Source organism: Bos indicus, chromosome 11 (genome assembly GCF_029378745.1).
Source record: "Bos indicus isolate NIAB-ARS_2022 breed Sahiwal x Tharparkar chromosome 11, NIAB-ARS_B.indTharparkar_mat_pri_1.0, whole genome shotgun sequence".
Taxonomy (NCBI): domain Eukaryota; kingdom Metazoa; phylum Chordata; class Mammalia; order Artiodactyla; family Bovidae; genus Bos; species Bos indicus.
In genome coordinates this window covers 25,630,285-25,642,665 of record NC_091770.1, presented here as the reverse complement: position 1 = coordinate 25,642,665, position 12,381 = coordinate 25,630,285, and the positions used below count along the sequence as shown (strand labels likewise).

Sequence of the window (12,381 nt, the reverse complement as noted above, 5' to 3'; positions counted from 1 at the left end):
TGGACAAGTGAGTCAGAATGAGCACAACTTTGTAAATCAGGCTGAAGAGTTTAGACTATCCAAAAAGCACTAGGGAACTATTAATCTCATAATGTAGGTTTGTATTTTAAAGACAGTTCTTACCACAACAGAGTTACAGAGAGGGAAGATCTGAGGCAAAGAGGTCAGGTGAGAGGCTGATAAAGCTTCTAGACAAGAAACAATGGCATCAGACTTGTGGTCTAAGTAGGGGGAATGGTGGGAAATAGACTCAACATATACTCTGGTGGTAAAAGTGGCAAGCCTTGCCTATTGATTGGTGCATTGGGAGCTTTGGGCTTGAGAAGCTGAATGAGTAGTTAAGTGTCAGGTAGGTACCAGTCACTGAGAGAATAAAGGCATAAAGCATAGGTTTGAAATCAACTATATTAGAATTTTTTTTTCTTCTCTGGCTACCATTATTTATTCATTAATTGCCATAATATTTACCAGTCAACCAACATGTACTGAGTATTATGCCATGAATCAAGAGAGATGCAGGAAAGCCTTGATGCCTATAAATTAATGCTCTAGTTGAGGTGAAAAGGTGTGCATGTAGTGAATGTCCATGGGACCACCGTGTTTCTAGTCTCTCTAGTCTAGTCTGCTCTTGTCACGTCTCTCTCCTGTTCAGAAACTTTCAGTGCCTAGTAAGACACAGGTGAATCTGTCTAGTTTGGCATTCAAGTTTCTAAAAAACTGTATGTTTTCCTGTGCTTTCTACTTTCTCCTGTCATGAAGTTCTCTTTTCATCCAGCCAACTTGTCTATCCACGTAATGCCTGTACCTACCCATCCTCCATGCTGTCTTTTCTCCTTTTCAATCCAGTATTACCAGTTTTTCAAGACTCACCTTAGTTTCCAAAATTTTCCCTACCTTTTTAGTTCCCAGTGATATCTCTTCCAACTCTGTACTCTTACTGTAAACATCATTTATTTGACCCTTACACTGGTTTGCCTTATGTTCTTAGTTATAGTCTATAAATATGCCAGCCTTCCTAATCAGATTTTAGCTCCAAGAGCAGTGGCTATCTCATATTGTTAGTATCTCCCTGAGGACCTAGCATAGTGCTCAACATGAAGTATACAGGTATGTAAAAATATATATTTGCTGTGTTCTTGAGAAAAACATGATCACACAGTTTTGATTAAGCTGCAAGTGAAAGGTAAAACTTAGATGTTCTAGGATTCAGAGGAGGGAGATTCAAACGTGGATTAAAATGGTTCCATGACCTTGGTCTTTTAAAATGAGTTTAGATTACAGACCTATACAGGCAGCCCAAAACCTATGAATTGCCTCCACTTAGAAGCGCTATTATACACAGTGGTTCTCCATTCAGTATAATCATAAAATGTAGTCGTTTGTTAGTTGAAAGCTGGAATTAATATACATTAGCAGCCAAAGTTCTGGATTCAAGATGCTGTAGACCTTTTGGTGTAGTTGAGAATCAGAGGTGAGTGAAGTTTGAATAAGCCCCTGAGTTAATTTTGATATCCATTTATGTCTAACTTGAGGCTCTGTTTTATAATACACAAGAAGTGTTAATATTGCGTATCCTTCAGGCTACACTCTATAAACTTTTAGCCAAGTCATTAGTAGCCCTTGGCTGATGCAGAGTTCAGTTTATGCTACCTGGAAAGTAAATCCTAGAACAGAAAGGCACCTCCTGTGTCTCAGCATACCTGAATACAAGGTCAGAATTCTCCTTTAAACATAATTTTGGTTTTTCTTAAACATTGGCAGATGCACAATTGATGCTTCTGTCTCTTTCACCACCAAGCAGGGACACAGTAATTTTAACAGAATATTTTTTTAAAGATTTAGTCGAAACACACCAGGCTATTAAGAACAAAACAATTAGTTAAAAGATTCACCAAATAGTTAACTTTGACTAATGTACCTTCTTCATATAACCTCCAAGATAAACTGGTTGGTAAATGTTTGCCTAAGTAACTGAATGAGGTAATTTGTTTTCATTCCATTAAAACAATGACTTTAGGGAATTCCGGGATGGTCCAGTGGTTAGGACTTGGTGCTCTGTTTGCTGAGGACCTGGATTCAGTCTCTGTTGGGGAACTAAGATGCCAGCTGTGTGGCATTGCAAAACAGAAAAAGACTTTAATTTTAGAATAGCAGCTCCTCAGCCCTTGTCTCTGGCAGTATTGTGGTCAGCAGGGCCAGTTATTTATCAAGGCAGTTTCTAGATGATGGTGATAACGAGCATATGGTCTACTTAAGGGAGAATGTTTATCTTTGTTACTCCCCCAAGAGATACTAGGCTGCTGGAGATTAGTGACTGATTCCTTGAGAAGATATGTCCTCCAGGCTTTGTTGTGTAGATGGAGATGTTCTGTATGGGCAGGTAGTACTCAGGTATCCCAGTACTTAACTCCTAGAGTTTTACCTTTAAATGACTCCACTAAAAATGGAAACTGATATTCTTAACCATTTTGCTTGGAGATGGTAAAGAATGTGGCATAGCCTGTAGGGGAATTGGTTTGTCTTCCCCCTCAATAAAACATTGACCTTGCAAAACCCAGGTTTGCATTTTTAACTAAAAATTTTATACATGTGATCCTTTGTAACAGCAAGAGACTGGTAACAACCAAAAGCCCTAACCATTAGGGATTAAGTCACACGTAGCTATAATATGGTTTACTCTGCAGTCATTAAATGGAAAGAAATAGATCAGGGTGCCTGATATTGAATGATTTTGTAGATACGGTTTTGATGAAAAAAAATCAAGGTGCACAATAGTATATGTAATATGCATATTCGTTGATGGAAAAAAGTCGAATGAAAAGTGTGTACTTGAATCCACTGAATTTTTTAAAGGAGAAAGCCAAGATACTTTTGCATAGTTTTCTATGAGAAGAGGCACTGGGCAGTCTGTTTCTTTTAACATTTATTAATTTTTCCCATAAAAATATGTAAGTATAAAGAAGGAAATGAGCTTTCTTTACATAAAATGCCCAATAAATGTTCAATAAATCTATAATTTGAAATGAGTAAGGACTTCAAAAAATTTTAATTTTACTAAATATGAAGTAGTTATGAAAAGAAATTTATTAAGTTGTGGTAAGGTTTAAAAAGTTTGCAACAGATGTAGGAAAAAAACTTAAGATACCAAGCGGGGAAGAAAGAGGGTGGGATGAGTTGGGAGAATGGGATTGACATATATACACTACTATGTATAAAATAGATAACTAATAAGAACCTACTATATAGCATAGGGAACTTAGTGCTCTGTGGTAACCTAAATTGGAAGAAAATCTAAAAAAGAGGGGATATATGTATACTTATAACTAATTCACTTTACTGTACAGCAGAACCTAACAGAATATTGTAAAGCAATTATACTGTGATAAATTTTTTTTAAAGTATGCAATAAATAAAAGTAATCACTCTTCTCCAAAATCGTGAGAATGGCTAAAATGGAAAAAAAAAAGATAACAGGAAATGTTGGAAAGGATATAGACCTACTAGAATGCTTGCTTATTGTTGTTGAGAGCACAAAATATTATAATTATTTTGGAAAACCATCAGTTTTCTAAAATATTAGCCTTTAGTTTTATTATCAGATATTTATCTAAGAAAAAATATATGTCCACAAAAAACCTTGTGCAAGAATATTCATAGCAGCTTTATTCATGAAAGCCAAAAAATGGAGACAGTCCGTGTCTGTCAAGAGAAGAATGGATAAACAGACTTGTACATTCATGCAGTAGAATACAAAGCAACAAAAAGAATCAATCTATTGATACATTGAATAACGTGAATGAATATCATAAGTTTTATGCTGAGTGGAAAAAAGGCAGACCCAAAAAGGAAAGTAGCGCATTATTACATTTATATGAAATTCTAGCATGCTGCTGCTGCTGCTGCGTCACTTCAGTCATGTCCGACTCTGTGCGACCCCATAGACGGCAGCCAACCCAGCATCCCGTCCCTGGGATTCTCCAGGCAAGAACACTGGAGTGGGTTGCCATTTCCTTCTCCAATGCGTGAAAGTGAAGTCGCTCAGTCGTGTCGAACTCTTAGCGACTCCATGGACTGCAGCCTACCAGGCTCTTCCGTCCATGGGATTTTCTAGGCAAGAGTACTGGAGTGGGGTGCCATTGCCTTCTCCAGAAATTCTAGCATAGACAAAACCAAATTGTGGTGATAGAAATCAAATTGTGGTTGCTTTGGGGATTCAGAGCTGACTGGAAAAGGGGTGCAAGAGAAGTTTCTAGAATGACGGAAATCTCTTCAGGCTTCATAGAGGTGGATTACATGAGTGTATGCATTTATGAAAATTGACCAAATGGTATACTTAAGGTCTGAGCATTTCACTGTGTGTAAAATACACTTCCATTTTTGAAAAATGGTATTTGGGGTCTTTATTAGGAGAATGCATCTAGAGTTGATAAAAGGGGCAGGTTTGGGAATATGTGTGTCACCCCTTCGGAGTAGTTCCTTCATGGTTTTGGAGACACAGTATTTAACCAAGTGCCATATTTAGCTTGGGCTTTTTTGTCAATTGTACAGTTGGAAGAGCTATATCCAGAATCTTGTCAGAGTGCAGGGAGCAGTGCTTGTAAAGAGGGAGAAGATAATCCTCGCAAATTGGCACTCCAGAACCTTACACGCCATGCCTTCTGATGATCATGCTCCAGACCAGTGGGTCTCAACTGGGAACTTTTCTTTTCCTCTCAGGGTGCATTTGGCAATGTCCACAGAGATCTTTGGTTGTCAGTTGGTGTGGGGAGTGGTGTTGTGCTACTGGCATCTCATGGGTAGAAGCTATGGAGGCTGTTAAACCTTCTGCACTGCACAGGATAGCCCCCCACAAGGAGGAGTTATCTCATCCAAAATGTCATTGATGCCAACTTGGAGAAACCTTGTTTTACATTTGTGCTTATTACAGAAGCTGAATCAGTCTCAGTCAACCAGGTGCTGATTATATTCATGGTCCAAATCAATTGTGGAAATTTGGCATTTTCACAAATTGCACATTTCTTCCCTGTCAGAATTTAATATTAAAGACCTATAAGTATATGTAATCTTAAATCTTGAGGTAAACTTCCTTGTGTTAAGAGCATTTCCAAAATCCAAAAGAATTCAATTCTTCAGATGTTAAGTTTTGTTCTTAACTTTATTTCATTAAATATTCAAACAAATGATCTTAGTTGATATTCTTTAAAAAAAATGAATAAATAAAAAGGCTTTATCAACTCAGAGGAAATAAATGATAATAATTTATCTCCTTTTCTACCTCCACAGAATGACAGGGAGCGAATTTTTCTCTCGTTTCCCTGAACTCTATCCCTTTCTTCTCAAACAGTTGGAAACTGTGGCCAGTACTGTGGACAGGTAAGAAGAGAACAGGGTGGGCCAAAGTGGAATCAAGGATGTGAAGTACTTTGAGATTTTTCCCTCCAGGCAGCAGTTTTTAATCAGCTCCTTCCTTGTAACATAGATGGATTTTTTTTTTTAAACGTGCTTCTTTATTACATTGTATTGCCTGATGCTCTGTAGCAGATTTGTACCTGAAAAGTTATATAAAATCAGGTTTTTAGATTTTATTTTACATTTTTACAAATCCTGTTTTTAAAGTTTTTGATGTTTTACAGGAATTAGATTTTTAGAAGCATATTGTGATTTCTTCTAAGAATCATTTTCTTCCCCTTAAATTTAAGAGCCTGTGTGTTTACACATTGAGTTTGCTTTAACACACACCTGTCATTTTTTTTTTTCTAATCACTGGTCTATTGCAGCTGACTCATCTGGTCATGTATGATCAGAAATGATACTGTTCCACTTGGGTGAAGATGGCCAGCGGCCCTGGAAACACAAAATAAAGCTGATAAGAGGGCTTCCACTCTAATCAGGGCAGATTAAAAAAAAAGTTCACTGTTGTCCTTTCCGTCACAGTCTGTGGCTGGTAGTGGAATTTTTAGTATGGACATCTTAGAGCATGGGCCATTTTATTCTTTCAGCAGTTTTTGCACTTGGCATGAATTTATACCAATTGTCTGTAATGAGAAAATAAAATCGCATCAGTGAATTTTTACTTCTGTTTATGATACATTTCCTCACATTAGTAATTTGTGCAGACCGGCTTTTCTGGCCCTGGTAAGCGACTGTTCACACTTTCTTAAGTACATTTGGATGTTGAAAGTTTCACATTTCATACTCTGGAACTGGCATCTCTCTACTGTCTGAACAGCTCAAATCAAAACAGAAAACTCTAATTATCAAATAATACGCTTTGAGAAGAGAATCGTGTGCAAAAGCCCAGTCTGCGGCTTTGCCAGTAGTTCTTCCTTATTTGCACAGTAAGAAGATATGAAGTAAGTGGAGGAAAGAAATGCAAAAAAGGACAATTACCCCTGATCATAGTCTCACTTTATATATTGGGTTGGCCAAAAAGTTCATTCAAGTTTTCCATAAGATGGTATGAAAAACCCAAACGTACTTTTTGGCCAACTCAACATGTAATTATTTAATGAGAAAAATGTTTGAAGACAGTGCCTCCGCCTCAAGTCTTAAACCTTTTATGTACAATCCTTTCTTTTTTTCAGTGATACAGGAGAACTAAACCGTCATCCCAGCATGTTTCTCTTACTTTTGGTGTTGGGGAGACTCTACCCTTCCCCCATGGATGGCACCTGTTCCGCTCTCAGCATGGCACCTTTTATTCCCTTCATTATGAGGTAGTGTATGCTGCATACAAATAATGGGAGTGGCATGGGCTGTATGGGGCTGTTTAATCCTGTTTCTATTTCAGAAATTATAGTTTTGGGTTTTTTTTTTAACTTTGGGAGGGTGCTTGTGAAGGTGGGGGCCTGGAATTACTGCCATTGCCTCCAACTGGCCTCCAGTTTTTTCAGATTACGGGTTTAGGAGCTCCTATCTACTGTTTAAGAAGTGTTCCCTGGGAGTCCTGCCTGCTAATGGGCATGTGGTGTTGACAGGAGATACCCCCTTTTGATAAATATAGCCTCATCCCTGTGCCTGGTCAGCACCGGGCAGGCTCGGTTCTGGCATACACGCCTATCCCGGGGCTTAAGGGGACGCCTGGCTCTTCACTCTGGAGTTGGAGGGTAGTTTCGAGGGGCAGCATCTACATGGCAGTGCTGTGTAACACGCGTTTACTTCCCACTCATCTCCTCTTTAAAGCTTGGTGTGTCTGAGAAAAAGCATGCATAAAGAATATGCATGGAATCAAATGATAATAGGCACTTCTGCTGCTATAGCCTGTTACCACGTCCTCTGTTTCATTTGTTTTGAGGCACTTGCCAGCTGCTACTTTCCTTTTTTTTTTTTTTTTACCATATGTACTCTCTTACTGCTAAATAAACATATATTTCCATTGATAAAATGTAAAAACTTGAAGGTAAATGTTTCTTGATACATAGATAATATAAATTAAAAACCCAGTCAAAATTAATATGCAGTGAGATGGAAACAATTATAGTTTGCATTCAGTGTAATGACATTTGCCAGCTTCTGATCACCTTTTTTGTTTTGGATCAAAGGCCTCAATAAATAGGCCTCTGAAAAGTACTGAAATTTTCTTATGAGATATTTCTGAAGTCCTGTCAGCTTTAGTTACCTTTTTACCTTTCTGCTTCCCTCTTGACGAAACAGCACCTTCATTTTTATATATCTGCCAAAAATTGAAATAGATTTAGAGCAGAAGGATGAAATATAACCAACTGAAGAGAGTGTACTTGTTATTTATGTGGTGTCCTGGGTTCCACTTCCTGGTTTCGCAGAGCTGACTGATGCACTTTAATGTGAGAAACCATTAAACACGAGATTCTGGTGTGTGATTGCTGTAGCCATTTGTTTGCACCAAGCCTGGCTGTGGCTGTGTTATCTGTGATCACAGAGATGACTCACTCAGATTGGTTTTTGTTTCCTGATACACAGAGTTACCAGCCTCCCATATCCAGCATTTGGTGATTCATTTGAGGAATTTGGGTCATAAATTTTACTTTCAGGAGCATTTAAAAATTGTACTTTCACATATAACTGGAAAGAGCTAAAAAATATTTCAGAAAGTTGATGGTGGGGGGAGGCCCATATACAGAATGACAGCGTACATTAAAAACAAAGATAGGCTTTAGAACTTCATCATCCTGTGTTGAAAACATTCAGTTTGTGGAAGGTTATCATCAGTCAGTCTGACATGTGTTACATCCTAGAAACCAGAAGTTACTACTTTGAAAGTATCCTTCCTGTTATTTATTAGTTTACGTATAAACAGAATGCTTATACTACTACACCTATATTCAGAGCACTTTGATATGTAAACATATCACTTGAGGTGGGGTTCTCATAAATTGTGATTAAGTAGGCCTGGGTGGGACCTGAGTTTCTGCATTTCCCACAAACTTCCAGGTAATACTGATGCTGCTGGCCTGCCGATCACACTTTGAGTAGCAAGATTAAATTTGAGAACTTAAACATGATCAGAACCACAGAGAGAGAGATGATTTTAATAAACTGTACAGTAGTAGGGTCATACTTGGAACTTGGTTAGACTATTCGGGAGGTTTATTAGAAGTAGCTTTTGATCCAGGAATGCAGAGAACAGCAAGAAAGTATTCTGAGCAGAGAAGTCAGTAGGGAGCAGACCAACCTTTGCTGAGCCTCCACTGTTGGCCAAGCACCGAACTGGGCATTTTTCGTATAGAAACACCGAGAGAAAGTGTTACACCCTTCTTTACCTGTTGAGGAAACTGAGGTTCAGAGAGCAAGGCAGTTATGGAGTTGGAAGATGAAACCCAGACTGCAGGGCTTGTCAAGAGTGAAGGGTGTTCTTTTTCAATTACAGCAAAACATACAGCTCCCTTTTGTATATAGTATAGAGTTGTAGCTACACTGAGTAGGTCCAAGAGCCCTGAAATTCATGCACCTAGGAGCCGTTCAGAGCCTACATCCAGTCAGTGAATCTGAGTGCAGGCTGAGGTCCCAGTGTGGAGGTTGTGCCCCGCCAGCAGTGCGATCTGTTTCGGACCTCACTCCTCCAGGGGTGGCGGTGGCTTGCTTGGGGGCACCCTTTCTCTCAGACTCGCATCTGTGGGATCGTTGCATGGGGTAATGGGTCCATCTATGGCCCAGGATAAAAGAAGGCTGGCTTTTCTTTCTTGAAAAGATAGTGAGAAGATCCTAATTTTAAAGTTAGAAAACCCAGTTTGCAGTTTCATCAACCTACTGCCGGGACAACCTTGTACTACTCTAAAATGTCCACATCCCATTGGGGAGATGAACTATAAACAGATTTTTTAAAAATAGTGAATTTGGTAAAACTGCACACATTTGATTTATTGATAAACTACTTCTGAGAAAATTATTCATGAAGAAAGTGAAAGACTGATCAGAAAACTTGCCAGTCCAGGTGGTATCTGTGGTTCTAATCATGGTAAAGATTGGGCTGCGTTGACTTAGGATAAGCCAAATAGGTGGCTGTATGCACACAAGTGGATGGGCAGTGTTTTATTTTTGTTGCATTGCTAATTTTAATTCATGTTCTTGGAAGAAATATTAATCAGGCTCTCAGGTACTCTGAGTTTAGCTGAAGAGAAATTTTTCAGCTAGTGGAAATATTACAAAGGTTGCTCTATCTATGCTAAAGTGAATCAGTTGTACAATGAGAAGATTAAAAGCTCAAATGACAACTTCTTATTTCCCTTTGAATTTACATATACTTACTTGCCATTTCCTTCCTCTATGAGGTGTTTGTATTACTTGTATCTTTGTCCCTCATTCCACATTTGGGAATCTAAGCTTATGTCTCTGTTAACTTAAATCTTAGAAATTTCTGGTTTGGATCTTCCACAGTTATGCGTGTGTGCAGCTACGATTTGTTGCATCATCTGGGATCAGAAATGATCATGTTAATTCCAGTGTTTTGTTTACAAGGTTTTTTTTTAAAAGAATCCAGTGTATTTTATGTCCCCAGTAGGGTGCTGGATCCAGATCTTTTCCACGCAAAGATGATAACTTCACCTTAAGGCCATTCACCCTTTAGCTCAGAATCCACAAAGCAGAGTGACTCCTGCTTTAAAAGGGACCCCAACTAGCTCCCTGAATACAGTTCGTTTGAGCCAACTTGTCTGGGGCCTTCTAGAGACCAAAATATCTCTGGATATACATCTTGGAATTTCACAAGCAAGTTTCGAGTTTGAATCAATGAGCAGTAGGAAACCAAATATGCCCCAAACCTAGATGATAGAGCATGGGGTCCTGAACAGAGACTTGGTTCTTACTAAGCACTGCCACTATTCACTAGCTGTGACTCTTGAACAAGGCTCTGTACCCTCCCTGGACCAGTGTGGCACCTGTGTGTGTGAGGCAGAAAGTGCCTTCTGTTGCAGAGAACTGAGGTCTCAGCATCAGACTCATTGCACTAATCCCCAGTGGGAGAAATACCTCCATTGCCTTCTATTCACTCTGGGATGCTTTTAAAAGGGTCTCCCACCCTCCCCCTTTTTGACTTATTTTCATGGCAGATGACTTTCAGTATATTTTTCCCCAACTTGTTTCAATCATTTTTCACTTAAGGTAAATTTTCAGTGAAATCTGCCTTTCTTTTTCTGGAAAATTTTGAGATACAAATAACCATACAATCTTAATTAAACACGTGGCAGTGGAAATCACCCATAGCAACCTATGCAGTGGAAATTTTTTTAGTTGCGATATTAAAACATCTAGTCAACAACCAAAACAAAAATGGAAAAATATGCATTTTATGTATTTTAAAAATATTTCGTGGAACCTTTTGACTGTACCAGTCTTAGAAAGGAGGGGTTGGGAGTACAAAAACTAAGATGTAGGCCTGTTAAGCCAGTGATATTGGGAAATAACAGTGACTCTTGTTTTCTTTTCCTTGAAAGTTGCATAATGCAAGGATTATCACTTTACTCCTTACCCATGTTATGAAGTTGAAAGATCTTATTTGCCATAGTACAGAGTTGGGGATTTTACAGTAGACCATAGTTGGCTTCCACCTTTATTTGTGATTATAATACTAGGAACTTTCCTCCCAGGCTGTACGTTTCTATCTGTTATGTCTTCCCAGAATCCTTGTAGATAAGTAGAAGGCAGGTTTTGCTTTATAGAGAGAGAAATGAGACAGAAGGCTGCTGAGACACTGCTGGGAAAGAAGACATACCCACCTCCCTTTCTCTCTACCCCAGCTCCTAATCCTCTCTCCCCCTGAACAGCTCTACCATTAATTTAACCCTCTTATCTTGTTGTTCATCATTATTGTATTTTGTTGTAATTTATATGCTCAATGCTTATTCCTTCCAAATAAATTGTAATCTCTTTCCATGGTGAAGCAGCTGTGGATTTTGTGGGTTTGTTTTTCCTTTTTGGTACCTTTTTCTGCCTAGCCCCAGTTTGGTCTCAGAGACTGAATTATTAACCCCAAAATGAAACTTTGAAACGAGACATTTTGTGTCTTAGCAGATCTATGTATCTATGAAGTACTTAAGGGACTCCTAGTCCTACAATATTGGAGCCATATTTATACCCCACTGGTTACTGGTTATGTAGAAAGGAGGCTCAGCCCGTTTTTGTGTTTTTCCTTACCTTTGAGGAATCTTGTGTTCTAACGTGAGCTCTGACATTTGCTTTTGCTTTGACTTCACCTCTCTGACCCTCGGTTTCCTTTTCTGTCAACTGAAGGACGTTGTGCTGTATGCTCATTCCCTTCAGTCGTGTCTTACTCTTTATGACACTATGGACTGTAGCCTGCCAGGCTCCTCTGTGCATGGGCTTCTCCAGGCAAGAATAGTGGAGTGGGGTGCCATGCCCTCCTCCATGGGATCTTCCCAGCCCAGGGATCAAACTGGTCATGGTCTTCTTTGGCCTTATAAGCCTATGACCTGAGACCTTCCTGGACCCTGAACTCCTCCTCCATGACTGCTGTCCAGTCAAGAGATCTGGAGGCCCACCTTGCAGCTACCCTGCTGTAGGCTTTAGAGTGAAATGAGAGGAGCCTGGATTGACAGGAGGAGAAGGAGGTTGAAGAATTGTACACAAGCCAAAACTTGTGGGAAAAAGCCTCCCAGATTAATGTGGGGTGAGTAGGGGGCCCCTAGGTGCTTCAGACTGTCAGTCTGTATAATGGGGACAACACTGACTATAAAATAGCAGATAAAAGCCCCTTAGTTTGCTTGTTAAGAAAAATTCTAGAGAGAGGAAGGGGTTGATAGTATAGTGGTGATAGAAAGAGGACAGATTTTTTTTAACTCCTGCTTTAATTTTATCTCTACCAGTAAACTGGAAGGAAGGCCCTGAAGCCAGATGTAGGTGAGGTAACAGAAAAAGAATACTGTCTCTTCTGGATAAAGGCAAACCCAT

The 12,381-nt window shown here is 39.2% G+C and overlaps 1 protein-coding gene across 5 annotated transcripts in view; it reads left to right on the top strand.

The window, feature by feature from the left end:
- Window positions 1-12,381, top strand: part of THADA (THADA armadillo repeat containing) — a 334,979-nt gene that overhangs the window by 136,086 nt on the left and 186,512 nt on the right. For all 5 annotated transcript variants that reach the window (XM_070798571.1, XM_070798568.1, XM_070798569.1 and 2 more), the window contains 2 exons: window positions 5,284-5,373; window positions 6,585-6,716. In XM_070798571.1, the coding sequence (XP_070654672.1) occupies window positions 5,284-5,373; window positions 6,585-6,716 (222 nt within the window). The remainder of the gene's footprint in view (window positions 1-5,283; window positions 5,374-6,584; window positions 6,717-12,381) is intronic.